This window comes from Pezoporus wallicus, unplaced genomic scaffold (genome assembly GCF_028554395.1).
Source record: "Pezoporus wallicus isolate ANWC-B61680 ecotype Strahan unplaced genomic scaffold, APGP_CSIRO_Pwel_v1 contig_7545, whole genome shotgun sequence".
NCBI classification, from domain to species: Eukaryota; Metazoa; Chordata; class Aves; order Psittaciformes; family Psittacidae; genus Pezoporus; species Pezoporus wallicus.
This window is the reverse complement of record NW_026642398.1, coordinates 9,397,581-9,425,573: the sequence shown is the minus strand read 5'-3', so window position 1 is coordinate 9,425,573 and position 27,993 is coordinate 9,397,581. Positions and strand designations below refer to the sequence as shown.

The 27,993-nt window shown below is 38.3% G+C and overlaps 1 protein-coding gene across 2 annotated transcripts; it reads left to right on the top strand.

The window, feature by feature from the left end:
- The first annotated feature begins 48 nt into the window (after positions 1–48).
- FAM91A1 (family with sequence similarity 91 member A1) lies at positions 49–27,900 on the top strand. 2 transcript variants are annotated; one of them, XM_057429766.1, is made up of 24 exons: positions 49–181; positions 1,988–2,072; positions 2,815–2,966; positions 3,858–3,915; positions 5,589–5,656; positions 6,892–7,005; positions 8,051–8,141; positions 11,182–11,244; positions 12,295–12,401; positions 13,236–13,274; positions 13,380–13,492; positions 14,316–14,434; positions 14,845–14,957; positions 15,156–15,242; positions 16,020–16,152; positions 16,834–16,982; positions 17,446–17,580; positions 19,108–19,221; positions 20,049–20,121; positions 21,351–21,500; positions 21,955–22,056; positions 22,331–22,454; positions 23,315–23,384; positions 24,756–27,900. In XM_057429766.1, exons 1-24 carry the CDS (start codon positions 110–112, stop codon positions 24,930–24,932), a joined length of 2,508 nt encoding a protein of 835 aa, XP_057285749.1. In that variant the 5' UTR covers positions 49–109; the 3' UTR covers positions 24,933–27,900. The 2 variants fall into 2 exon arrangements, with proteins under 2 accessions (XP_057285749.1, XP_057285750.1); XM_057429767.1 differs by lacking the exons at positions 49–181; positions 1,988–2,072; positions 2,815–2,966 and adding an exon at positions 3,530–3,533 and having other exon boundaries at positions 3,856–3,915.
- Positions 27,901–27,993: the final 93 nt, after the last annotated feature.

The window sequence follows — 27,993 nt, the reverse complement described above, 5'->3', positions numbered from 1 at the left end:
ATGTGTGCAGGCGGTTCCGGGGGGCGTAACGCGGAAGCGGCGGGCGGGCGGCGGGCAGTACGGCCCTGGGCCGGAGCGCCTCCCGGCGGCGGGGCCGGGGCTGCTCGCCATGAACATCGACGTGGAGTTCCACATTCGGCACAACTACCCCTGGGGCCGGCTGCCGGCCAGCGTCAAGCAGGTGCGGGCCGGCAGGGTCCGGGCTGCCGAGTGCCCCGCACGGGGAAGGGGAGGGCGGGAGGGTGCCGGGCGCTGTGCCGGGCGAGGTGTGGACTCAGCCCTGAGTGCCCCGGGGTGCCGGCGTGGCGGGGACGTGTGTGGCTGTGGGGAGAGCGAGAACATGGGGCGGGAGTGGGGAGAGGGGAGCGTGAGGAGGGTGCGGGAAGTACGTGTGGAGGGGGGGCACGGGGGTGCGCGGCCCTTTAGGGAGAGCGTCTGTATGTGTGGTGTATGTGAGGAGAACGGGGTATGGGAGAGGTGTGGGGTGTGTATGTGGGGATAAACGCGTGTGTTCGGGGGCTCTGAGGAGAGGGGTCGTAGGGGTCCTTTGGAGGTTCTGTGGGCAGAGGGACATGGGGGGTGGGTTCTCTCTCACCCTGTGAAGACCCAAGACCCGCTGAGGCGGGTGTCCCTCAGCAACCCCAGTGGTGAAAGCTGGCCCAGGACAGGTGTCAGCGTTGGCCTGTGCAGCCTTTACTGTGTTTCGTAGCTTGGGAACTGTTGCAGTGAGTGGCTTGCGAAAGAGGAAACCTCATGAAATGTTGATTTGCTGGGTTTAATAGGCCTCTGATAGCAGAAGGGAGGTATTGTGTCAAGTTGAGAGGAGGTGCTCATCTCCAAAGGCTTACGCTGCTTGAAAGCAGATGTTGTTAAACAGCTCCTGCGTGTGCACAAAGGATGAGTAGTGGCTGCAGGCCCAGAGTAGCTGAATTCCTTGAGTTTCAGATCCCAGGTGCTGTAAGAGGGGCGTGAATGATGATTTCTCTCTACCTGCTCAGCTGAGTGCTGTCCTGTTGGCTGTGTGATGCGGGATAGCAAATATACCAGTATTTAATGTGTTATCTACTTTAATGTAAGCTCTGGAATGCTGCTTAATTTTGTGTTAGAATAGTCTGTATTATATTTGCACTTCAGGCGAATATTTGGATCCCTCTTTGAATATTTAATCAATTGGACCCTGCCTGTGATATTGGCTGTTTCTTTTCAAATACCGGATCCTTCAGTATGCGTGCAACTTGTTTATCACATATATACAGTAAAGTACCTTTTTATACAAGGTTCTTTTTTAACATGAGCATCATGAGGGAGCCAGGAAAGGGGACCCCCCCCGCCCGAACCCAGATCACTTGCTGCAGATGCAGAGTAGAAGAGTAATATGAAGAATTTTAAGGGAGCAGTTTTTTAAATAAGGCATTCAAAGCATGGGCCAAAGTTCTCTTTTTTATCTTCTGTCATGGTATTCAAGTAATGTGCTGTGCTTACGCCTTGATCTTGTGACCTAAGATCACTTGATGGCCCTACTTGGGTTAAGCTATAACTTGCGCTGTTTCATTATTTGTTTTTTACATTATAGGCTGCTTAGGTACAGCAGTTGAAGCTTTACCTGTCATTTACCATGCTTGGTTTATTCTACACCACTGGGTAATTCTTCAAGGCTGCAAGATGCTGAATGCTTGATGAAATGCTTGAAGCTTCATGTTTTCTAAACCATTTTATTTGAGAATTAGGTGCTTCCTTTTTCTCTTAGAGTGGTACTAGAAAAAAAAAAATCTATAGGTGGTTGCTTAAGTCTGCATCCTGTGCAGAGAGAGCATTTTAAAGATACTTTTGACCTCATACAGAGACTAAAGATACCGTAACTGCCGAACTGGGGGACTGCCTTGAGTAATGACAGCTGCCTGCTTATGTTTGCTCACAAGCCACTCTGCAGTGGTTTGGCTAAAAGAGATTTTGTGTGTGTCAGCTAAAATGCCTTTATGTTTTCAAGGGTCTTGGAAACTCTCAGAGGGAATATGAAAGGCAGGTTGTACTCTACAGCATCCGCAATCAGTTACGATACAGGAATAACTTAGGTGAGTAAAGAAGCTAAGTAACTTCTAATTGCTGCTCAGTTCTTCTGTGTGGAAGCCTCTTTATTGTCAACCTGCAAGAACTAGCTCTAAACAAAGTTCCTTCCTTCCTTCCCTGAAAATAAATACTTTTAAATGATAAAACATCAAGAAGAGTCTTGACTTTTGAGTACATTTGGCAGCTTTTCTAGCAATGCAGTCTGTAAGTTTGCTGAGTTGACGGATGAACTGAAGTCCTTCTGTAGTTATGCTGCCCTTTTCCAAGGAATTAAGAGATGTTGCGAGAGGATTTAACTAATAAAATAAAGCCTATCACTAGATGAGATGCACACACTGGCCCTGACTTGCGTGAGCTATTGGCTATGAGTTGTTTGCAGACTTTCAGTTCAGGTTTTACTGACTGCATTCTTTTGTCTTCCCAAAGATAGATAATAGTTTCACTAATTAAAAGATAATTTTCTACAGCCTGCACGAGTTGTGTCTCAATGGGCTGCTTTGTGATAACCTGTAAGATAAATCTGCTCTCTTCTAATGTCGTCCTAAAAGGCTCTGGGAGTACTTGTATGTAGAAGTCCTTGGATAATGAATGGCCTCCACCAGTCCTTTATTTTGTTCTTAACTTTCTGTCAGTTGCCATTATACTAGTTGTAATCTTTTCATTGTAACACTGGTTTTGTTTGGGTATTTTTTTTCATTTAACATTATAGAACAGTATAACTCTTCTTTTTTTTGCATCCCCTTGTAGTTAAGCATGTCAAGAAAGATGAACGCAAATATTATGAGGATCTGTTAAAATACAGTCGAGATCATCTCATGTTGTACCCTTATCATTTGTCTGACATCATGGTAAAAGGTCTGAGGGTAACACCATTTTCCTATTACACGGGCATAATGGAGGTGAGTACAGAACTATGTTCTTTTCTTTCTTAGAGATATTGGTAATGGCCCAGTAATGCGTATGAGGCAGCGTCATGTAGTTTGGTTGGTTTTAGGTGGGGTCTGCTAATAAATAAGGAAAGAGTAAGGAAGGCTTCTAGAGAACTGCTTATGACTGCAGTTTTATTTCCCCTTCTGCCCCCATGAGCCTTTCAAGAGCTGGACTTTGTCATGTGGAGCTGGGGTGGGACTTACTCTGGCATCTGTCTTTCTCTTTTGGTGTTTGAGATTTGTGACTCTTTACTTCAAACTGTAAAAGAAATATTTCATTCTATTAGATTAATGAAACAAAGAGAATTACCATTTTTAAAACCCACCACATTTGAATGGTTATTTTCTTTTGTGTCCTTTTTCAAAAAGACACTTAACCATGTTAGAAGCTTTTTCAAAAACTGGAAGCGCATCCTTTTGTTAAGAGAACAAAGATGGTTCTGTTTTCTGCCAGTGCTCTGGCAACCTTCTTCTATTGTCATTGGATATCAGAAGTGGTTTTTTGTATCTTGTGTACAGTGATTGCAGGCATAATGGCTTACTTGTTAGTTTGCTCTGTTACTACTTTTAGCAATTCCACATGCTGGTTTTTGTGTAAAGACAGATGCAGTATTATGTTTATTCTTTCAGTCAGTATTTTTTTAAAAGCTTGAACAGAAGTCTCATTTTTTTTTATGAGACATTTACACAATAAGTTAATGATTACTCAAGTAATTGGCAAGTTTGATAAGGTAACTGACTTTAATAGATTTGGTGTAATTTCGTTTTGTTCTTAAAAGGCAGGCAGACTGCTGGACCTGCTTTTCTGAAATGATAACTTTCTTGATGCTGCAGCTAATTTTTCTTGGATTTTTTTTTTAGGATATAATGAACAGTGAAAAAAGCTATGATTCATTACCCAACTTCACTGCTGCTGACTGTAAGTATTCTCTAGTTGCATTACTAGTTGCATCCACTGAGTTGGAAATAAGGAGCTTCTGAAAACAGATTTGTTGACATCTGTTTGCTTGAACAGAAGCATGTGAACAAAGGTGCAAAAGCATTTAACTAAGGATATTAAGGAGCGTGTGCTCTCCATACTGAGTTCCATCCATATGGTCAGTGCTGGAACTGGGCTACTGTGAGTGCAGGCAGGCAAAACCTTGTGCAGCTTCTGGCCTTGCTTGTATTGCATTCATGTTTGCTTGTACTTCTGGGATGAAAGTCTTACTCGCTCTTGTGTGTCAGCAAGCTGAGCTGCTGGTTGTTCCCTAGTGTGTTTTCTGGCATATGTTGGGCAGAAAGCTTTAGCAAGCCAGTGAAAGGCTGTTGATGCTGCTGTGAATTAGGGTCAGTGAGGATTGAAGGATGATGTACCAGGAAAGAGAGAGAAGAGAATTTGGTGTTTTATGACACTTCTGGATGTCCCAGATGTTTTATTGTGTTTTGTGGGTATGGGGTAGGGAGATTAGGAAAGAAAAAAACATTGAACCTGGTGGAGCAGAACACAGTAAGAGCAGTAGCCTACTGCTAAATCTTAGCAAAATGCAGACTGCTGGCTTAGGAACGGTGTTAATCAAATCTGTCTCTTAGAAGTTATTTATAGCTAAAGACTTAATTCCTCACCTTTGGTATGAATTTATAAAGTTCTCTTTAAGGACAGTGTACAGTCAGATGAGGAGTAGTCTGCAGCTCCTGAAAACAGTTTTGTGTGTGGTTTTGTTGGATTTTTTGTTTGTTTTTATTTTTAAAGGATCTTGTCAGTTAACTGTTCCTCGTTTGCCTCTATGTAATGTTCATACTGGAGAAACAGATAAGGGAAAACTTTACATCAGTGCAATGTAAGTTGTTGGAAATCTAGCGTTACTCAGGAGTATGGAGAAGGGAAAGGCTTCCCTGGTTTTTGTTTGTGGTTGTCCCCACCCTCCTCCTGCTCACAATGCTGTTATTTTAGCAGCAGCTATATGTTAGTAACTATGGTGTAATAAAGTTAATCATCTTTATTAACATTTCATCATAAAAACTAGTGTCAAACTAGAAGGTTGGAGTTAAAACTGAGAATATGGGTTTAAACTAAGAAGTAGCTTACTAGTATCTGTTCATAGTTCCTTAATGGTTGAAAGCTAGAGATTATGGAATTAAATTTTGATTGAATTTAACTCAGCTGTATTTTAATCATTTTCTTTAGAAGCTTATGTGGCCTTTTATGCTCTAATTTTTAGTTTAGAGTTCTGATCCAGTGTATGGTATGAGCTTTGTAAGGGGGAATTAAAAATTACTGACCAAAATCTGGTGCAATTTTAGTCCTGTTGATTTGAAGCATAGTGTAGGAGAGAAAAGGGTTGGATTATGCCCTGCTACCCTGTCGCTTGAGTGATACAGGATTGTTTTCTTTAATCTGTACAGAGTAAATGAATGGGGGGGGATTCTTGTTTTAGATGCATATGGTTCTCTGTCAAATTCAGTTAGAACTGAATTGAGCTACTATAACTATCCTTTTAGTTTGTGAAGAAAAAGTAATTAAAAATATTATTACAGAAGTAGTCTGATTCTTTGAAGAATGTTTTATGTACCTTAAACCTGTCTTAAAAGAAATAAAATCTTATTTTTCAGGTCTAAGACTTCTTGGTATAGGAAGAAATCAGTATATAGATCTAATGAACCAATGTAGGTCTTCAAAAGTAAGTTTAATTTCCCCTCCATTTCCTTCACCCTTTTCCCCCTCCCATGTTATTTCATAGGAAGTGAAGAACGGAATAATTTCATGGGCCTGGTTAGTTTAGTAATGTGGCATATTGTGGTGTTAATTGTATTATGTTTCCTGAAGTTAAAAAAGAGCTTTATAATTTAAAGTCAAAGTATACTAAAGAAAAAGATGCTCACTGCTAAGTGTGTGTTTGTTTGGGGGTTTGTTTATTTGATTTTTTTAAGCTTATACTTTTAGAGCTATATTTACTCTATGGCACCAGATAACTAATATCTCCTGGCCAGTATAAACATGGTAAATGATACTGGTTGTGGAAGAAATACTCCTTGTTTCTATGGGTACGGTTGAGATCAGAGTTTATTCTGGGATAGTCCTCTGTAAATTTCTATAGCATGTATGTTTTTCTCTAAGACAACAGTAAGGAGTCTGAACAGGCATTGCTGCATGTGAACAGCACATGTGGAAACCACTGCAATGACTGTTGATAGAAATAGACGCTTCAGTTCACAACAGTTTCCTCCTTCAGGAAGCTCTTGCTCTTTCAGTAACTTCACGGTGCTCCTTCAAACAAAAGTATGAAAAATATGAAGTTGATAGAGTGAACCAAAAAGTAATGGCTGTACAATGGAAAAGAAGTTGTTCAGGTCTATAAATAATATTCTCCATTTTTGTCTTTCTTGGAGTGACATTTACTCTATCTTTTTTTTAGCACTATGCTGATTGAGAATGTGTGGTACTTTGTCCTTAGAAGTAAATAAAATATGTTCCTAAAATTCTTGGGTGTGTAAGATCCTTGAATATCTTTAAGATCCCTCATTTGTATAATTTGTTTGCTGTGCTCTCTAACCTGTTCACATTAAAAAATATTATGAACATTAAATTAATTAAATTAAATTTGGACTTGATCCTAATGGATATCGGGACTTTTAAATAGTGACATATACAATATGGATGAAAATATGGGTTTATGGGAAGACTTAACAGTATCAGATGTAGGTGATTTTTTTCCTTCCCACTTTCATGTGATTTGAGAGAGGAGAGAAATTTTGACTAAATGACAAAGCTAATAGTGTTTGTATGAGTCCAGGCTGTGAATATAAGGTACTTAAAATAGGATGTTTATAAAAATAAACTTATATAAAGGTGAATGTCTGTCTGCACACGTGAAGTGCTCTTTATTACTATCTCAAATGGACTGTACCACTGCAGAAATTTTTCAGAAGGAAAACTGCTCATGATCTGTTACCTGTGAAACCTGTGGAGATCACTATAGAAGCATGGTGGGTCGTGCAGTCTGGCTACATCACTGAGGATGACATCAAGGTATTTCAGTATGGATAGCATCTCTAATTTTGATTCAGTACTGATAGCCCCTGAAAACAGGGGCTTCCTTATGTGTAGAATACACAAAGATTACGTTTCAGGTTTATAACAAATCTTAGGGAAACAGAGATTAGAGCTCATGGAAATTGTGATATTTTCTTTGTTGACATATTCTGCCTTTCCCTCCTTTGTATTTTCTGTGCTGTGTACCATGCTTTGGTGGTTTTGTGTCAACCAATCTGTGGTAACTAGTATGTGTGGTAATGTGCTTTGTAGGGAACAAGCAACAAAATGTGTTTTCTTAAATTAGTATTTAAGCCCCAGTAGCTCAGTTTTGACTGAATCTTGTATAATTAGAATCTGAATTAGTGCACTTTATATGTTTTCATTGTTTCTACTCCTTGTGTCTCTTTTCATTGTTTGCACATGAAAAACTTGTGAGCTGACTTAATGTTTCAACCTCACTCAACTTCCATTTTCATAGCTTCTTTTTATGGTTAGCTAGTCATCTGATCTGAATTTAATTCCTTTTCTGCAAGTCTTTTGTTTAGATTGGACCATTTAAAGCAGTAATGAAAGTTTTTTTTTTGGCTACTATTTGGAATATCTTAGGCAGTGGCTACTTACTTTCTGGCATCTGGTCAACCCAGAGTAGTTAACGTGAAGCACATTACTTAGATAGTGTAATGGACCTTTTCCTGGAATGGTTCCAGTTGTATGACTGAAGAATCAGTTTGGAAGTTTTAAAGAGCAGACCTATTATACTGTGGACTTCACTTGCCAAATACCTGTTCAGTTAAGTACAGTTCCTTGAACACGCATAATTGTGTGTGGGGACAAGAGTAAAATATGTCAAGACTTTAACAGGAGCCACAGTGAATTCTTCAGTGCAAATATTTTTATTAACAATATAGGTTACTTGCTATATTCTTATATTACTTATGACTGATTTGAGGCTGACATGTTTGAGGTTTTTTATGAGCTGTATTAAGTAAGTTGCATAGACTCATTTCTACTAAAGACTGACATGCTTTCTTTTACTTAGATTTGTACTACGTCAGAGAAGTCTGCTATTGATAAGATAATTGATTCAGGTCCTCAGCTTGCTGGTGCATTAGACTTCAATGTAGTTCACAGTAAGTTTTTAATGAACATTCCTTTTCTGTTCGGAGATCTTGCTTGCTTAGTAAATTCTGAGAGAAGTGTCTGAAAACTAGGAATAAAAGGAAGTTTAACCATAACAAGTGCAAGGTCCTACACCTGGGTCAGAGCAATCCCAGGCACAGCTACAGGTCGGGCAGAGAAGAGATTCAGAGCAGCTCTGCAGAGAAAGACTTGGGGGTGTTGGTTGATGAGAAAATGAACATGAGCTGGCAGTGTGCGCTTGCAGCCCAGAAAGCCAACTGTATCCTGGGCTGCATCAAAAGGAGTGTGACCAGCAGGTCGAAGGAGGTGATCCTGCTCCTCTACTCTGCTCTTGTGAGACCTCACCTGGAGTGTTGTGTGCAGTTCTGGTATCCTCAACATAAAAAGGACATGGAACTGTTGGAACAAGTTCAGAGAAGGGCCACGAGGATGATCAGGGGACTGGAGCACCTCCTGTATGAAGACAGGCTGAGAAAGTTGGGGCTGTTCAGCCTGGAGAAGAGAAGGCTGTGTGGAGACCTCATAGCAGCCTTCCAGTATCTGAAGGGGGCCTATAGGGATGCTGGGGATGGACTCTTCATTAGGGACTGTAGTGATAGGACAAGGGGTAATGGGTTAAAACTTCAACAGGGGAAGTTTAGATTGGGTATGAGGAGGAAATTCTTTCCTGTTAGGGTGGTGAGGCACTGAAATAGGTTGCCCAGGGAGGTTGTGAGTGCTCCATCCCTGGCAGTGTTCAAGACCAGGTTGGACAGAGCCTTGGGTGATATGGTTTAGTGTAAGGTGTCCCTGCCCATGGCAGGGGTGTTGGAACTAGATGATCTTAAGGTCCTTTCCAACCCTGAGTGTTCTATGATTCTATGAAGTGTAGACAGGTGAAGCATAAGAGGAGGTAGAGGAAAATAAAAGCTTGTGTGGACTGCAGTCTAGATCTTGTGAATGATTTAACAGTGAGCCATTAGCAGCTGTTGCTCTGTTATTGTTTGATTCAACAAGTTCTTTCATTATAAACTGTCAGTAAAGACTGTGGGGGAGAAGGATGTAGATGAGGACAAGAGAAACTAAATTAAAAATGTCAGAGTTGGTAATTCGGGGTGGTAAAACTTCACTCCTTTCTTTTTGAAGGAGAGTTTTTGTGACTTTTGTACTGTTTGAACACCATAAAAGTGGGGTTTAAATCTGAGAGACTGTCTTGTTTCTCAGACTGCAGCTGCTACTGAAGAATGATGTGCATACGTCTGCTCGTTTCAGTGTAATTCAGGTATTAGATACAGGCAGATCATTAGGCAAGGGGGTACAGATTCGCTGACAGACTTCTTGAGGAGCCTGTCGGTAAATTTGGCTTGCTATAAGCAGTCAAACCTGTGCACTGAAGTTTGCCTATGAAATTGAGGGACAGTTCCACTCCCTGTTACTGAAGTAGGACAGAACAAAACAAAAACCCCAAACCAAAGAGAAGGTATGTGAAATTCTAGCTCTGGGGTGCATCTGAAATAGTATAGGGCTTCAGAAAATTTGGATTCTGAAAGATCATAAAGTGTTTTCTCTCTGCATGGCCTGGTGTTACTTGTGGAAAGGGTTACAGCTTTTATTTAGTAGGTTTAGAAGGATCTAACATACCTGTTTACCCTAACTCTTGGGTAGAAAAGCAATGTATATAATATTAATGTAAAGGACTGCCAGTAGGGTGGGATTCGATGGGGAAAGAGGACTGCTTAGTGCAAACTATGATGCCATCAGTACATTTCGTGTGCAGTGAGTAAGGATTTATGAGCTATGAGAGCTGAACCTGAAGGAGAGGCAGTGAAAAGCACCCTCAGCATGCTGATGGCTAATAATGTCATCCTGATCCATTATTACAGCTGGTATGTTGGTACACATCAGTTTGCATAGCTGATATATGTCACTGCCTGTGCTGAACAGCAGCTAAATCAAAATCCAAGTTAGTGTAGGTTTAATGTAGGTATTTTATTTAAGATTTGATTTGGGGTAGTAATTTTATTAGAGAAATTGTAGATATATACACACATGCTATAGCTGGGGTGAGCTGTGTGTATATTAACCACCCTGGCAATGCTACTTCAGGTATTTAGTAACCCTTCACCTGAGGGTAGTTGGTGCACTTCGTTCCTGCTGTGATGTACATGTCATAGATGGAGTGATCTTGGGTAATGCCAAATAAACCACTGATGACAAGTTCAGCTTATTTTATACTGTGTAATTTAGCTTTCTGGTTTATTACTAAAGCTTTTACAGACCTTAGGCTCTAAAGAAAACCATGCTGAAATGTTTTGTGCTTTCTTAAAAGCTTCTTCCTGGTTTACCTACACAGCATAACTCAGTTGTGATGCTTTGTGCTCAAATCAATGTCATGGGGAAAGTGTAATCTTAAAATCTGCCATATTATTGTACTTTTTCTATGCAAAGTTCATCTCTATCTGCTGCAGCTTTTCTGATGCCTTGTGCTGAAGTGCACCAGAGCTAATTTTGGAATAACATAAAAAAGCCTTCTGGTGAAGATGTGAGGGAAACACATGTGAGCACCATCAGTACTAATGTGATTTAGTTTGTATCCATGCAACGAAGTATCCGAGTTCCAGCCTAAGTTAGGGAAGAACCAAAACATAGCCAGCATCCTCAGCTGACAAAACTAATTGAGGATAAAAAAAAACCACTTGCCAGTACAGTGGTGGTGATGGAAATTTAATATTTGGTCAGTGCTGCATTCATCTTTGTCAAATGTTTGCTGCTTTGATCATTCTACTGTGCTGACCTTAAGTACTTGTAGAAGTCCAAGTGTACTGCATCAGACTGCAAGTAAAGAACTGTGGTTTAGGGTGACACCTGATTAATATTAGATGTGGTTTATTGATCCATGCCTTGCAAGGTAATACTCCACTGTGGAGGGGAAATTAGGAAAAGTTTCTTCAAATTGTGAATTGGCTGATGGGAAAGGCTCCTTTGTATCATTGATACTCTGGAAAATGTTGTTTTCTAAAATGTCATGCTTTTTTTTTTTTTTATATAAAGGTTTGTATAACAAAGGATTTATTTACCTTGATGTACCAATATCTGATGACAGCTGTATAGCAGGTAAGTAAATATTTAACGGTATTATACCAGTGTTTCCTTGGTTTCATGTTGGTTATCCTGTAGTTCTCTTGTGTGTGGGTAAGTTTGCTTAAACAAAACATAAGAGTTATGACATTTTTTTCCTGACTAAATGTTTTCAACCCTATTAAAACATTGCTTTGATTGTATATAGGATTTTTTTCAACTTGAATTCTTAGGTTATTTGGTATACATGTTTAGGTAAGATGAGATTCTTTTAAAGAGTTATGGCATGAGTTAGGAAGTACCCTCCTGTGTGTCTGTAATGAAAAGGAAAAATGGCATAGAAAAAATAGTTGCCTTATCAAAAGGATGTGGGGTCTTGAATCCTATTTTCTAGACAGTTGCAATGTTTTTACAGGAATCAGTTCCATCCTTCATGGTCTTGTGACCTCAGTTATAGTTGTGGGCTGTGTCTGTGGACTGTGTAGGAGCTTAAACTAGCACAGCATGTGGCTGCCCATTAAACTACTCATTATGCTATGCTAGGTCTCAGGGGCTTCTGAATTCAGTATAATCTGCAAAGGCATAAATCATTTAGAACCTGGTCATGCAGAAGCACCTGTCATTGCTGTAGTGGGGATCAGTTAAGTGAAAGTCTTCAAAATACAAGAGACTTACTGCTTAGATAATAGCTTTGGGAGTCTCAGCTCAGGAGTGTGTGGTAAAGGTGGGTTATTTTGTGTCCAGCTTCAGTCAGAGCCATGATTTAATCTCCATTCACATTACAAAATCATTTCACTGACTGATGACTGGAAATGATCTGTAGTGGATGAGCTGGAGACTGCAAGACTATGATGTGAGGTAGAGTGGCTCTTTAGGAAAACATATTGAAATTATTACTCAAGGATTGGGAGAACTTTAAACACCATGTATACTATCTTTAGGCTTTTATTCTTTATGACTGGTAAATCCTCAAAATTATGGGTACTGTGAAAACCAAATAAGCATAAACTTATTTTCTGGTTTCATGTGGTTTCAGTTTAATAAGGAAAGTTACCAGATCGTAATTTTGCAAGTAATTCTTTTTAGTGCCACCACTTGAAGGTTTTGTGATGAACAGAGTGCAAGGTGACTACTTTGAAACGCTCCTGTACAAGATATTTGTTTCAATAGATGAACACACTAATGTGGCAGAGGTAAGTAAAAACCTGTGTCGGGGAGATAGGAGTATTTGAAAGGGCTCAAAGCATATTGCTGCAAATACTTAAGGCAGAGAGGTGGATCAATATCAAGTGATTTTATCTAGAGGTATTGCCAGGCTTAAGATCCTACCTGTTTATTTTGAATGTAACTAACAGTGCTTCAGGCTCAAAGTGCTGCCTTCAATTCAATGAATCAATTCATCAGCTGGAATGAATTCATACAGTGGTCACCAATGTAGAGTATTTTATATAACCTACAACTGGAACAGAATCTGCTTTAATAGTATGCAGTAAAGGAGATAACTAATTTTTTTCCTTAGCAGTGAAAACATGCAGGGTGATGGCTTAAAGTAGGAATGTAACTTTTGCATAAGTATTTCTGAAAACATTTCTCATACTAAAATCATATAAGTACTTATTCTCAAAACTTGGTGAATACGCACCTGAAAAATACCTATTGAATATATCCCTGATTTTTTCTTCTTTAACTGTCTTCTGATGTACATAGTTCACCCAGAAATCATACAGTGGAAGATAACCTCATATTTCTTTTGCATGCTTTCAAGTGGCACAATCATAATATAGAATAGCATCATAGAATCATTGGAAAAGACCTTCAAGGTAATCAAGTTATACCATTACCCCAGGACTGCCTTTATCCCCCTTTTTCACTGCTTTCAATGAAGACAAAATTGCTCCTACCAGTATAGGCTGGGTTTAAAAATAAAGAAGACCAACAAACAGATGCCAAAGCCCCCAAGTGGTAAATTGCCATGCATTGTTAATACTCTGTTGTTAATTCATCTTTCTATTTTATTTCTTTTGTAGCTTGCAAATGTCTTGGAGATTGACTTATCTTTAGTAAAGGTATGTGTGTATAATGTATTTGTTGAACTCAGTATGGAAAGTTCAGTATTGTGCAACCTGGTTTCATCTTGCAGATCCTGATTACATGTATGTGTGTTTCTGCAGAATGCTGTCTCCATGTATTGTCGGTTGGGCTTTGCTCATAAAAAAGGCCAAGTAATAAATCTGGATAATCTTCATCCATCATGGAAGAATGTTCCTTCAGTAAACAGATTGAAGTAAGTGAACAATTACAAGAATACTTGATCCTCTTTTTATTAATTTGATGATAAGGGATAATAATTTAGCCTGTATGTTCAATGGGCTATTTTTGTGGCTGTCACTTAGTGCTGCCTTGTTGATTGTTTGTTTGTTTTTTTTTTAATGCCTAATTCCTTACTTTTCAAGCAAACAAGTGTATGTTTGCTTTAAACTTCTGGGGCCAGAAATAGCAGCTGTTACTACAGAAACAGTGTCTCTTGGCACTGCTGTCAGTGAATATGTACCTGAAGTTTGCTTGCTTGCTGTCAAGTACCATTACAGTTCTGTTATAGACACTCATATATATATATACGTTTATCTATAGTAAATCTTGGGAAAGTGATGTTAATACCAATCAACAAAGGGTTCTCCAAGTTGAAGTGCCAAGCTGCATTAATTAAGAATTGTCAGGAACTTCTAGTTTTATACCTATTAAGCCATTTAAAATGACATCTATGCCTGAGTTTTCTTTAATGTTAATTCAGACTGTGAGACTGAAGTGAATTAGTTGTTTGTTTTTGTTGTTTTTTTTTCCCCATTGGATTTTTCTTCACCTGTGGTGTTCTGATTTTCTCAGATCTCTCTTTTTCAAAATCTGGTATTTTCAAACCCCCAAATAAAGTTTTCTGCTGAAGCTAAAGCAGGCCTCTGAGGGACATTGAGCTTGACTGATTTAGGGCTTAGAAGTATTGAAAGGCATGGATGAGGTATGCCTATGCATGGACTACTAGCACGGAAGGCAGAGATACTTCTCCAGTGCTACAGTGACCGATAGATGTGGATTTTAATTCACATTAATAGGAGTACTTTGGACCCTCAAAAGATGCTGCTTTCATGGGACAGTGGGGAAAACAGAAGTCCTATACAGGAAGCTGGGTCATCAGCCACAGATACAGATACCAACAGTCAAGATGATCCAGGTTAGCACTATCAGTAAATTTTAATACATTAGGATCAATTATTTTGAGACTTTTAGAGTGCCATAGGCTGTAAAGTGGTCTAGAAATGAGTAAAACAGATTGTGTAGATCCTTTTTTCATATGGAATATACAGTGGGGGCGGTGGTGTCTACAACGTGTTTAAAATCCTTAAGCCAGATAGCTTTTTTTTTTTGTGAAGATGAGGCTGATCTATATTATAGATATCAATTGATGCAAAGATACCAACTTCTGAACTAAGTAAATCAGTGGCTTAGCAGTGATAAGGGAATTCTGTTCTACTCAGTATGGCAATAACTTTTCCCCCTTGTTTCTTTAAGTGAGTTAAACTTGATGATTGTATTTAAAATAGAACAAATGTGATCATGTATTTTCTTTTTGTTCTCTATTAGCTGAAACAGCCAGCGTGAGCAGCCTGAATCTGTCTATTGGACACACAAAGCGTATTGCCTTCCTGTTTGATTCTACTCTCACTGCCTTTTTAATGATGGGAAATCTTTCACCAGTATGTCAAAGTTCTTCAATGTTTTATGCCAAGAGTAAATATGTAAAGCTCTAAAATACTTTGACTTCAGTATAATACAGCTGTAATTATTTAAAAAAACCTTCTGGGTTTTTTGTTGTTAAGAAATGTTTTTTGCTTAATAAAACTTCTACTTGCTCATTCTATTCTCAAAGAAGTGAGACAGTTTTGTTGTTCCAGAACTTGAAAAGTCATGCAGTCACGATGTTTGAAGTTGGGAAACTGTCAGATGAGAGTCTTGACAGCTTCTTGGTGGAGTTGGAAAAGGTAATCTGTTACATGTTTGACAAAATGCTTTTTCAGCAGTTGAGGTGTTAAATGGCCCTCAAAACCCCAGTGTCTTCATGGTTTAAACCTGCTTATTTAGCAATACAATGGTAAGAGCAAGTACCTTATCATATCGAGCCTAAGTGGTTCAGTTAAAGTGTTTCTGATTCACAGCATTTATATGTCTACGGACTATACAGGGACACTTCATGCATCTGCGTAAATATGGTGATTCTGATGGGCAAAGTTGAGTTCACAATCTACATTTGTCCAATGTATCTATACATACCTGCATTAGGGCTTGCTAAGTGGAAATCACTTTTTTTTCTAGTAAGGTGTTAATATTTCCAAAAGCCTGCACATCATTTTTGTAGGAAAATTTGGCCATTATGTCCTGGAATGTTTAACCTATCTACCTTTTAAAGATAGTTCCAGAAGGACAACTAGAGAATTATGTAGGAGGACTGCTATTAATTGCTATATCATTTTATACCAGTCAGGATGACTGGACATTTAAGTCCTTTTACCTAAACTCTTGAGTTGTGGTTCTGATTTATAGATACTGTCTTAGTGTATTTTTTGACTGCCATGGTCAAGACTCATTTTTGATTTAATGGTTGCTGTAGATCACCGTTGCATTTAAGCTTCAGGGTTTTTACTCAATTACAAAGCTTTACAATTATCATTTGTTATTGTCATTAGTCTTTCCTGTTGTGTAATTGATGCTTGTGGAAACAACCTGCCATTTTTGTGCATTTGTTTTCATTTCTTGTTTAGGTTCAAAGCACAGGTGAAGGAGAAGCACAGAGGTACTTCGATCATGCACTAACACTGAGAAACACAATCCTGTTTTTGAGGCATAATAAAGACCTAGTGTCACAAGCTATGCAGCCTGATCAGCCCAGTAACGGTACAGTGAATGCCTGAGGAAATCCTTTTAAGTTTGCTTGCTTATCTGCTGTGGACTCAGCTTTGTGATTAAGCTGCTATTTCAGAAAGCAATCTGTATCTTACAAGTTTAAGAATATTTTAGAGCCAAAACGTCACTTTTTCATCATCCTTTGAACCTGCATTCTTGGGGTTTGCCTATTGAATGACAGATGTGGTTGGCAAAGCTTGGACTTAAGATCTAATGCAACAGATTAAAGCATAATGATGGCAAGAGAAGCTGAACTTGGGGAAGAGATTGGTTTCAAATCGTGCTTCTGAAAGCCGTATAAAGGAATCATTGTTTATTCAGGATTGTTCTGTCACAGAAACATTTTTCAAGTCATGAAAGAGAGGGTAGTCTTCTAATGAGCATTGATTTCTTTTGTTTTTCAAATCTTACCTTGCTTCCTCAGTATCTCTGTGCTTATTTCTTGGCATCAGTTCATTCCGGAGGAGCAAACTGCAGTTCTGTGCCAGACAATCCAGTATGACTTAAATTGCTAAAATGATGTACAGATTTATTAAAATTCATTCCAATCATTTAAAACTTGTAGAAAATATTGTATTCATGGCTTAGAGGAGAATGGAAAATCTGAAATCATAGGTTGGGTTGTATGTTCCACTTTAAGTGATGATTTAATAATCTTACATTTTCGCATAGGTTTTCCCTTGGACCTCTTACGATGTGAGAGTTTGCTTGGCTTGGATCCAGCTACCTGCAGCAGGGTTCTCAACAAAAACTATACTCTGCTGGTTTCCATGGCACCACTCACCAATGAAATTCGACCTATCAGCAGCTGTACACCTCAGGTGAAAAAATACTGGGGTTTTCCCCTCCTGGTGTCTAGAAATACACTGTCTTCATAGCTTTGTTTTGGATACATGTAACTGATATTCCTTTTAAAGTGATGCAGTTATTGACAAGTAGAATAGTATTGCAGTTCACAAAAAAAAATAAGTGTTTAGTGAGGGAAAATTGGACTATTTAGTAAATTAAATGTAATTTATTGACTTTACTTGATAAATTGTTAAGGAAAGGGATTTTGTTCTTGAATTTACATTTGTCGAAATACCTTACTTGCACCTTTCTGTAGAGTCTTACAGTACTGAGCTAACCACCTAGATTATCATCAATAGCAGAGTAATGGATTTGAACTCCTGTGCTGACAAGCTAGATTTATATTTATTTAAAACTGTTGATTCTGAAATTATATCTGTGCATATAACAGTTGCAATATTAAGTTCTTTCTAATTTCTTGAATAATCTCTTTAGCATATTGGACCTGCAATACCAGAAGTTAGTTCAGTTTGGTTCAAACTGTATATTTACCACATAACTGGACAAGGACCACCCTCTCTGTTGCTCTCTAAAGGAACACGTCTTCGAAAGCTTCCAGACATCTTTCAGGTAGTGTATGTGTGGATTTATTCTCCCTCCCTTCTCCAGACACTTCAAAGATAGGTTGTATACTATTTAGGGGTAAAGAATGAAGTCAGGTGTACAGTTCATTGTAGGTGATGTACCTTTTCTAGAAGCAAATATTGTGTAGTATTTTGGTTTGTTTTCTTTTCTACGTTTTGAAAAAAGAATGCTCCCTTGTCACAATGTGAGTCCAGTGTATTTGGTGCTACCCCCTTCAATTTTAGTGTAAAATGTGGTACTGCAGTCACTGTGAATTTAATCAGTGCAAGTGATTGCCTGAAAGACTTCAGATGCTACCTTGTCTCATTCTCTCTCTAAGATGCTAATAAGGACAAATTTGCCACAGAGAAGTACTGCTGGGTATTATGTATGCTAGTTAAATCTATGTGGAAGTGGCTGTGGCAACTTACAAACTTGCCTGAACCAAAAATCATTGCATCTATTGACTTTGATTTGAAAGGCTGGAGACACTTGGCAGTGTTGGGGTTTGGTTTGGAATTGGTAAAATAATATTGTTCAAATATACAGTTGCAGAGAGGCCTCCACAGTTTTCACCTTATGATTCTGAGTAAAGACTTGAGGAGCTAAATACATTAAAATGGTTTGGAGACCTTCAGCAGTCATCTCTGGCTCTAGGATTTGTAGATTATTTTCCATTCCTCATACCTTTCACGTGGCCATTCCCTTTCCAATTTCAAACATTTTATAGTTACCTCTAAGATTCACTTTAAGATAACATAGGATTAAATGGATCAAGGCTTCTAAGCAGTAAGGCCATTGGTGATGAGCTTGATTCAAACCTTAGTCTGTCATTAACTTAAACTACCAGTAGATGTATGGAGGGTGCAGTTTTATTCATAAAAATCATTGTGTGGTAGCCTTGGAAAACTTCAGTACTGCTTGAATCTGTGTCCTAATAGCTGAGATTTTCTTGTACTAGATGATCTCACATTCTGCACTATCACAAACTTACTGGAGCTTTTTTCCTGTGTGCATATGTGAATGCTTCTCTCCTATTGCTGTTTTGCAGTGTCCTCTTAAGGAACTGTCAAGACATTTCTAGAAATCTTACGGAGATGCAGGGGAATTGAAAACTGAGAAACTAGGGTTTCCAGTCCTTCCCCCTTGGATAGGTATTTTGGGGATCGATACATCATTGTTCTTCATAGACACTGTTACTTTATCTAGTTTATATTTTGCTTTTGAATTTGTGGGATGTTTTTCATCTCCTGTCTGCTAGGAGGCTGCCATAATGGCCATGCAGCTCTACAGGAATGGGTGGGAGATGTCTCCTGTTCAAAATAGCATCTTAACTTTGAGGTTGGCAAACTTCTGTCTTTACCAGGAATATGCACATGAGTGATCCTTGGTACAAAGTATTACACTATGGAGTTGTAGTTACTTGTGGTAACAAATTACAACAGTAGGATAATGCCTAACTTCTCAGTGTTTTACTTTATGTGCTTGGATAGTCCATTACTGGTGTAAATACTCTTAATTTCTCTCTTCTAGGCTTATGATCGCTTACTAATAACATCTTGGGGTCATGACCCAGGAGTAGTTCCTACTTCAAACGTGCTCACAATGTTGAATGATGCTTTAACGCATTCAGCTGTTCTTATTCAGGTACAGTGTGCTCTGTGTAAGTGATGAAAACATGCATGATTTTTTCAGTTAACCTGTTACGTGGTATAAGAGACGTCGGACAATGTAGGAGAGGTGCACTTTTGCCAAGAGCTGAAAAATATGTTCAACTTCTGTAGCCAGTACTGCTATGATTCAGTGGTGGTGAAGACATGGGGTTTGAACTGAATGAGTATTATGTGTGCGGTATACAGGCAAACAGAATGGAGTTTTGCTACCTAAAAATGAGGTGTGGATTTATAAGAGTAGGAATATAGGAAACTGGAATAAAAGTGTAGAGCTCACAAGCTTTTTAGACAGCAGTGGCGTAAGGTAACTGGGAGTATGAACTGTTTATTCAAGAAACACACTTTTTCAGACTGCTTAGTATTTAGCTCTTATGGTAAAGTATGAATAAAACATGCCCCATAGATTGTGTTTGTCTGTTTGAAAGAAGCTTTAAAATAGCTTTGTCTTCTGTTTCTTCTATTCAGCTCAAGTCTCAGAATTAACCATACAAGTAAATAGGTGTTTAATATTGTAAGAAACATAAAATTACACATTCTCAAAGGCCCACTTGTAACTGGAGCAAAGAAGTTGCTCCTCTTTACTGAAGTTTAGCTTCATTGTGTTTACTCCCATGTATTTTATTTAATGACATATTTCAGCTAACTGAAATGCATAAACTGCTCAGAACTTTAATGTATAAATATCTCTATCTGTTCATTTGCTTCAAGGTCACTGTTAGTCCTTTAAAGGGAGCATAAGTAGGGGTAAGCTAAGCTGATGAGTATATCTTTCTGCTTCTAATTTAATTTCTTTATGTTCAGGGGCATGGCATGCATGGAATGGGAGAAACAGTGCACATACCTTTCCCATTTGATGAAGCCGAGCAGCAGGGAGGTAATTGACTGTCTTTAATGTGAGCCCTATGCCACCATATTTAACTTTCTTGCACATTTAATACAGATTTTAATACAGATTTTCTTGCACTTGCATGTCAAGTTAGATAAGAAAATTGAAAGACTATTTAAATTGTTAAGTCTGCTTTGAGCTTACACATAGTCTTTTCCTTTGTATCTTACCTGTCCTAATTAGAATGTGTTTTCTGGCCTGTCTTTTTTCTTAGCACAGATGTAAAGAAGTAAGTCCCACAAACACCTCTGGATCTTTCTTTGGGCACACTTGCTTATTAACTACCATATTTACTAACTGAATAAATAATAGAATGTATGGAAGATTTTAGCATCTCTTTAAGTGTAAGACTGATGAGACCAAAACTGAACAAACAATCTTGATTAGCAGCACTGGGAACTATTACAGAAAGGTTTTCCCTGAGATTTTGCTAGCTAAGCTCTTCCATTTCTCTGCCTACCTCAAATGATTTTGAAAGGCAGGAATTAACATACTCTGAAATACTATTGATGAGTAGGATACAAGATTTGCATAGTTGAGGCCGTAGCCTTCCCAACTGAGGACTATCATAAAAGTATGCATTGCCAGATATGAAATCTAGTTATTTAAGCTGTCACATAGAAGAACCTGGGCCAAATAGAAATAAAGTTAACTTCCTAATCTAGTTTTTATTAGGTTCAAAATGAGTTACTTTTATATTCACTCTCTCTGGGATGTTTGTTTTCTTGCAACTTGATGCTAAGTGAAAAATCTTGAAGGCAGAATCTAAGTTCTAGCATGAACAACTCAATGTTGAAGCTCCTTGTTAACCTCTAACACTGTATTCTGATTCTAGGAATTTCAGATACATGGAACATGTATCTTGTATTGAATTGTCCAGCTGTTTCAGTGCCAGTATTTTATGCCAATCTGATTCCTAGCTGAAGCTTGCCATCTCTGCTGTCTATATGTGTTTGTGTGTGAGAGAGAGAGTCTTTTGTTTGCATTTTTTTTGTTCTCCTTTGCTCTTTTACTGTACTGTAAAATACTGACTATTGTTTGGTGTGGGAAGACTGTTATTATCTGTTATCCCAGACCTCCCAATGTGATTGCTAAAATGGAATACGACAAGGGAGAAGAGTTCAGATAAGAAACTTAGTCTGGCCTAGAGATGAACTGTAAGGTTATGGAAGAGGCTTCTCATAAAGTAAACTGGAATATGTGTTGTTTTCTGCTAGACTTCTCTCGTGTGAACATGGGCATTCATACAGCTTTAAAAATGCTGAGAAACAAAGTAGACCTGCAGCACTTTTGTGGCTATGTCACTATGCTGAATCCTTCAAGTCGGCATGCTAACAGGAAGCTGAGCGATGCTTCTGACGGAAGAGGTTGGTAACCAATAATGGTCATTTCTGACTGTGTTCCCTTAATTTTGCTTACAGTCACTTTTGCAAAGGATAAAATTCCTTGATTTGGAACTCTACAAAATACTATCCAACACAGGAAATCGTTTCGCATGCAAATCTATTGGCAGTAGGTTTATTATTCTTTGTGACTAGCTAAGAAATAGCAGATACTGACAAATCCTTGGATTAGAACAGTCAAAAGAAGAAAAAAAGAATAATTTCAGAGTTGTGTCATTGTTACAGGCGAGAACTTAATCTTCATAAGTGTGTTTGGGATCCCTAGTGACTAAGCCCTAAAATGAGTCAGGCCATATGTATCTGTATATCCCCTCCTCCAGTTTTATAGCTGTCTGGTCATTAGGCAAAGTTTTTGTCATGTTCCTTACATCCACTGGTGACTAAATTTATGTTAATGTAAGAATTACTTCACCTTTAGGAGAGGCTGACCTAGCATCAGGATCTGATGTAAATGGGAGTACAGAATCATTTGAGATGGTAATAGAAGAAATGGATTCTGCAGTCAAGCAAAGCATTGAAGGTAATAAGATGGCGGATGGTTTGTACTAAACATTTTCAGTCCATTTAGATATATTGGTTTTAAGGATCTGAACACATGATTTTTGATTATTGTCTGGGACAAGTGCCACGCTTCCTCCTCGAATTCATTTTCCTTAAATCTGTGAGCAGTTGTAAATGTACTGTCTTAAAAAGAATGAACCATCCAGTGGATTCTGATCTAACTGATTCTGGGGTCAATATTCTTCCTTTGTCTTTTCTTCAAATTTGGTTGTCTCTTGGTTTACTTCCTGTAGTACCCACAACAGAACTGGAATGGGTTCCCCTGGAATTATGCTTTGGCATTCCGCTCTTCAGTTCCGAGTTGAATCAGAAGGTCTGCAGAAAAATTGCCACTCATGGATTATGTAGAAAGGAGAGGTGAGCTGTGATTTATCAGCTATTGGTTTAACAGGTTGTATGTGTTATGTCCAGAGGTTGTGCAAAAAATAATACCTACAGCTCAATGACTGTAATAGAACTGAGCCAAGATCAGGAAATGAAAGTAAGTTTGGGTATCTTCCTGCTCATTTACCCTTCCTAGCACCGGCTTGCTTTCTTCTTCCTCACTGTTCAGGGGTGGGGATAAGAGGGAAGCTTACTTGTAATGCTTTGATGTAAAATGCATTTAGCTCTTGTAGGAATTTCCTTTACTATTGGCATCCTATTTGCCCAGTTTAGTCATTGCTTATGGTCATGCTATCTTATGCTTTTTACTGTAGCTTTTCTTTATGAAGGATTACTTTTTCAATAATGGGATTTTGTGGTTTATTTGTTGTTTGGGTTGTTGTTTTTCTTTCCTTTCCCTAGGGCATAGCTCTAGGGAACAAAAATAAGGTCGCTTGAAAACATGGCTTAAGCATTTTATTATAGTAGTTGACCTGCTTTTTAAGTGTGTCACTAATCTGTTGCTCATGCCATGTTACCATACTTTCCTAGGTAAGCATGAGACATGATAAATTCTAATATATTAATGTCTTATGTAAAATAGCATTTTTCAATTGCAATAGTTTTACTTTAGTGTGGTGCTAATGGTAGGGAACATAGCATTTAGCTGACTAGACTCAAGAACAGATAAGCACCTTTTCAGTGATGACGATATTATCAAGCTTTCTGTGTGAAGCTTTTAGCTTTGTCATGTGATATTGGGTACTATTAGAGTTACTTGTAAGCAAGTTACTGTAGTGCTACTAATAAAAATTTGTGCACCTTAGACATAACTTCTTTTTTGTTTTTGACAGCCTTCAGAAACTCTTACATTCCAGTAGAAAACTGTCTCTTCAGGTCCTTAATTTTGTTCATTCATTCCAGGTAAGGAACAATAATCCAGATGTAAATCATTCTATATAGTCTGTCATCCCTTTTTGCCCTCCTACTTGCCATTCTTGTTTGTACGGAAACATGCATGGTTTGGTTTTACTTTTTCTTTACATGGTAATTCTGTAACAGCACTATCAATGTCAAATGCTACTGGTAGTGAAAAGTGAGTGCTTCCCTGTCCTTTTTCTAGCCTTATTTAATACTTCTCTCTTCTGTGGTTGCTTCTTACGTGTAGTTACTTTCACTGCACAGCACAATTGTTCTTCACGCCTCCTGTTGTAACACAGCCTTCTCTGCTGGTTACTTGGTTGCTTCTTAGATATGTTAGGGAGACTTACTGCAAACCATGGATATTCTGATCTTTTGAGATTTTTACCTGCATCTCAAGTCAATGCTGGTCCTGTAGGAAAAAATAATATCCATTAATGTGTATTTCATTTAAGTTACTTTTTGCACTTACTCTAAGATCCTCTAGAGCTTGGTGTTGAATGAGCATAAATATGAAAAGTTGCATATTCTGAGAGGATGTTTCTAAGGGCAGGGAATAGTGATTTTGTGTAGCAAGTAAGTAGAAATGCCTGGTCTGTAGCCTGCTACAGTTAGCATGGAAGTTTAAGCTAGCAAAGCATGTCCACATGTAGCATGGAATCTGCTTAGCTGCTTATGTCTTATAGTACTTTTCTCTGAAACTGTCTTTACGGAAAGGAACTTGCAAGTTACTTAACCAGGTAGTGTTATGGATGGGGTCATCCTGAAACTGCCTCCTTATGAGAATGTTGGAGATTTCCAGTAGGTTTGAAGCCTTGAAACCATCTGTCAGTCTCAAGTGGCTCCTGTTCTAATCTCTCAGATCTTTTCTCTGAGATGCACTTTTATTGCTGATGATCATAGGAAGAAATAAAAGGTGTTGAAGTGATTTTTAAATGGAGAAAACCAAACTTCTGGGAAATAAAACTACTCTAAATATGGTCAAGTCAGTGCCTCCAAATACATGTATACCTCTTGTCACAGTATGGGATAAACAGCAGTACGATAGTTGTCCTGAAGATTTTATCTTTGCATTCATTTTGCTAGGTCTTTCCTGCACTTTTAAGCTTCAGGCTTCCCTGAAGGTTTCTTGGAAGCCAAATAATGTATGCAGAGATGCAGGTGAGGCGGCTGTATGCTTATTTCATACTTCCCTTTGTTTATTCTCTTTTTTACTTCCATAATGATTTGGTATTTATTGGATTAAAGTAACACACTTCAGAAACAGTAAGTGTATTTGTGGATTAGATCAGCCTGTTATATTCGACGTGTTAAATCCTTCATTGTTTGTCTTGCTTTTAAGACACTATTTTTTTTTCTTCCTTTTTCTTTTAGGAAGGTATTTCAGCACTGGATCAGCTCCATGATGCTGGTGCTTCAAGCTCTCTTTTGCAGCCTATTTCTGCAGATATGGGTGTTCCACTTCCTGCCAAGAATCTCATGTTCAAAGAAGGCGTATTATCCGAATGGAACGGATGGTCCCCTTCCTCAGTCTTTTTCAACCACACCTAAGGAACAGGTCAAGTAGGGGTTCTCATGCATTGATCACTAAATGCCTTTCTTCTATTAAGATTAATTCCTAGTGCCAACCACTAAGAAGTGTACTGCTGCTGCAGCATAACCCGTGTAAAAGTAGTGTTACAAAAATGTGTTGTGTTGCAGTATTGGGGAAGTGCTTAAAACTGTCTAGAACTTGTTACTCATTACTGCATATCTTGCTGCAACAGAGAGCTTTTTAGCTGTCAGCACTATTTTTATCTTGAGACAATCTTTCTTTTATAACTAAACATGCCCTTTCTAGGCTTTCTGATGATTGTTAAATTTCTATGCTGTCACCACAAAATTGCAATAGTAGTTTTCTATGTTCATTATTCAGACATAAATTCTGTTTAGTTTTGTACTGTATTACTGAAGATCTTTCTGTATAAAGGTAAGAGATTCAGCTCTTCCTCTGAAAGCTCAGTGATACCAACTGTTTAAAACAAAATATCATGGTGATATGGGGCATTAAGAATTGTTGAATTCTGTAGTTCAGCTTAACACTGGGGCCTTGGCAGATCAGTACAATGCAAAAATTGGATGCTTGCAGGAGGCTGAGTTAGTGCAGACTCAAAGGCCTGCTGATGATTTAAGGCCACTTTGAAGACGAGTGGTGCACTTTCACCTCTGGCAGAATTTGGAGGTACAGAAGTATGGAAGGGCTGAAGTGGCTGGCTGTGCTCATGGGGTACTTCATGATAAGGGATTCATCTTGTTCTTTGTATAAAACCAGGAGTGACTGAGATTTGATCCCACTGGGAGTTAGTCCCTTATTGTTATTTGAAGCTGGTGATGATTGCTGTGGGAAAACTGATATTGTAAGTTGAGTTTAAGGTAGATAACTAGATCTGTCCTGTTGATTAATGTTCATAAGAACAGAGCTCTTGATTTTTCATGATAGTCATTAGTAAAAGAAGATGACAGCAGAGAATGTGTAGGCAGAGACTTCTCTGAATCTGTTTTCCTTGAACCATGAGCTGCTGCTGCTGACAAACATTAACAGTGAGCTGTTTCATTTAAAATCACACTCTGGCTCTATTTGTATGGGGTGATTTTATGTAGCATGATTTCACTTTGTTTATGTTGGGCATTAAAAACTTTCTGCCTGCTTAAAAAGAATCTCCCATTTAGCACACAAAGAGAAGAGATGTAAAATGTTAAGACTCTTAACCCAGCTGTCTAAAGAACTCTGCCAACTCTTCTTTACTGGAACTGCCTTGTTTTAAATAGTCATCATTAAAAATGAGACTTGACTATCTTGTCGTCACAAGCCTACAGTATGTGATGGACCAAGAATCTGTGGCACAGATGATGGTGGACGTCAGCAAGGAGAAAAATGGCAACATTTTGATTTGTATCTTTTTCTGCGTGGCTGTAAGAAAAAACATGACAGAAGTTTGCAAAGGACAAACATACCACCACAGGATAATGCAATGACTTCAGTTACAACTGTGAAAATCCCATTCTTCCTTTTTACCTATGCTTTATATACATTCCTAAAGTGTAAGTGTAGGACTTGGGCTTTAAGAAACTGGATCTGTAGTACTTAAGTTTGCTCAGTGCTGCTTTCTTACATCTGTTGTGTTTTTGTATTTTACCAACAGCAGCTGAACTTGGTATTCTGCATATATAATGGAGCTAGATTATCTATATAAAGTCGATCATTTACACTACAGTGACTTTTGTACTGGATGTGCATATTCTCCATAGCATTTTTTCTAAGTTGCCTTATTTCCTTCAAGAGAAATTTAAAGAGGAATTGGATGTCAATCTGCTAGAAATGCCAGAGGAAACATTTACTATGAGAATTGTTATGTGGAGGTTAAGCTAATATCTAAGCACAGTAGAGGAACTAAGCAGTAGGTGATGTCTTACACTTTAAGTACTGTAGATATTACTTTAAGTGCTACAGTGAGCTGCAGTAGATGAGCTAGTTTGCTGTATAGTATCAAATTTTGCTACACACTGTCTGTACTGGTATGTAAAGTGATGACAGTGCAACTTGTATGGAAGTTTGAAAATAGATGAAAATTTCTCATTCTCACTGCATATTCTTCAGTGTTACTAAGTGAAGGATACCCTTTGTTATTAGGTTGTCTAAAGTCAAGTTTCTAAATAAAAATAGCCTGCTCTTCAGAGTTGTTAAATACCCATCATTTTACAGTTACTGGTGAGAATGCCAGATACATTACAGTTTCTTAGAACTGAAGCCACTCTAATTTCAGTGTCAACACTAGCTTAGGATCTTGTTCAAGTCTGTATATCTGAAGTTTACTGAACAGATTGCAACCAAAGAAGCCCATAAAATACCTGAAACTCAACTACAGCGCCAGTGCTTGGGATGGTCCAGAGGCTTTACTCCAAGTATGTGACTTTTGTTTTAAATATGGTGTAAAAAATAAGATCTCAAAGATCTTCATACCAAAAGAATCTATTTTATATTGTATTGCAAATAAAGACAAATTAAATCAATTTCTTTTCTTCAGGTAGTTTTATTGACAGTCATGAAAATCACATGCATTGCGTACTGTAAAGCTGTTTGAAGTTTGTCTTCAGTGAGGTTTTTAGCTTGCATAAGAGATGTTGGCTTTGTGCTCTGGCACAACCCAAGTAGTGTTCAGTCTAGATGCATATACCTAAAGATATTCAGAAGCCAACTAGAAAGTGTTATGTTTGTTTTCAGGTTTTTTGATCATGACATTACTTCACAGTTCTTTTTTCTTTTGTTGTTCTCAAATCTTTCTTTGCTTCCTTGTTCAGTGTTCCAGATGGTTTGTATTTGTATGATGATTTTAAAGTACAGCTGTAACTGAACACAGTTGTGCTCTTCCAGTGTGACATTGTTAATACTATACATTGAACTGTACAAAGTCAGTGTTCAATTAAATTATTGGCACATGTAACAAATGTTTACAAATAAATTGTGGTGTAGGTTAAACCATGTGCAGAATCCTTCACATGCAGCAGTTTTCTTCTTGGGCATGGTTTTAAAATGCCACTCTCTCACTGTAGTGCTCAAGACTACTAAATGTCA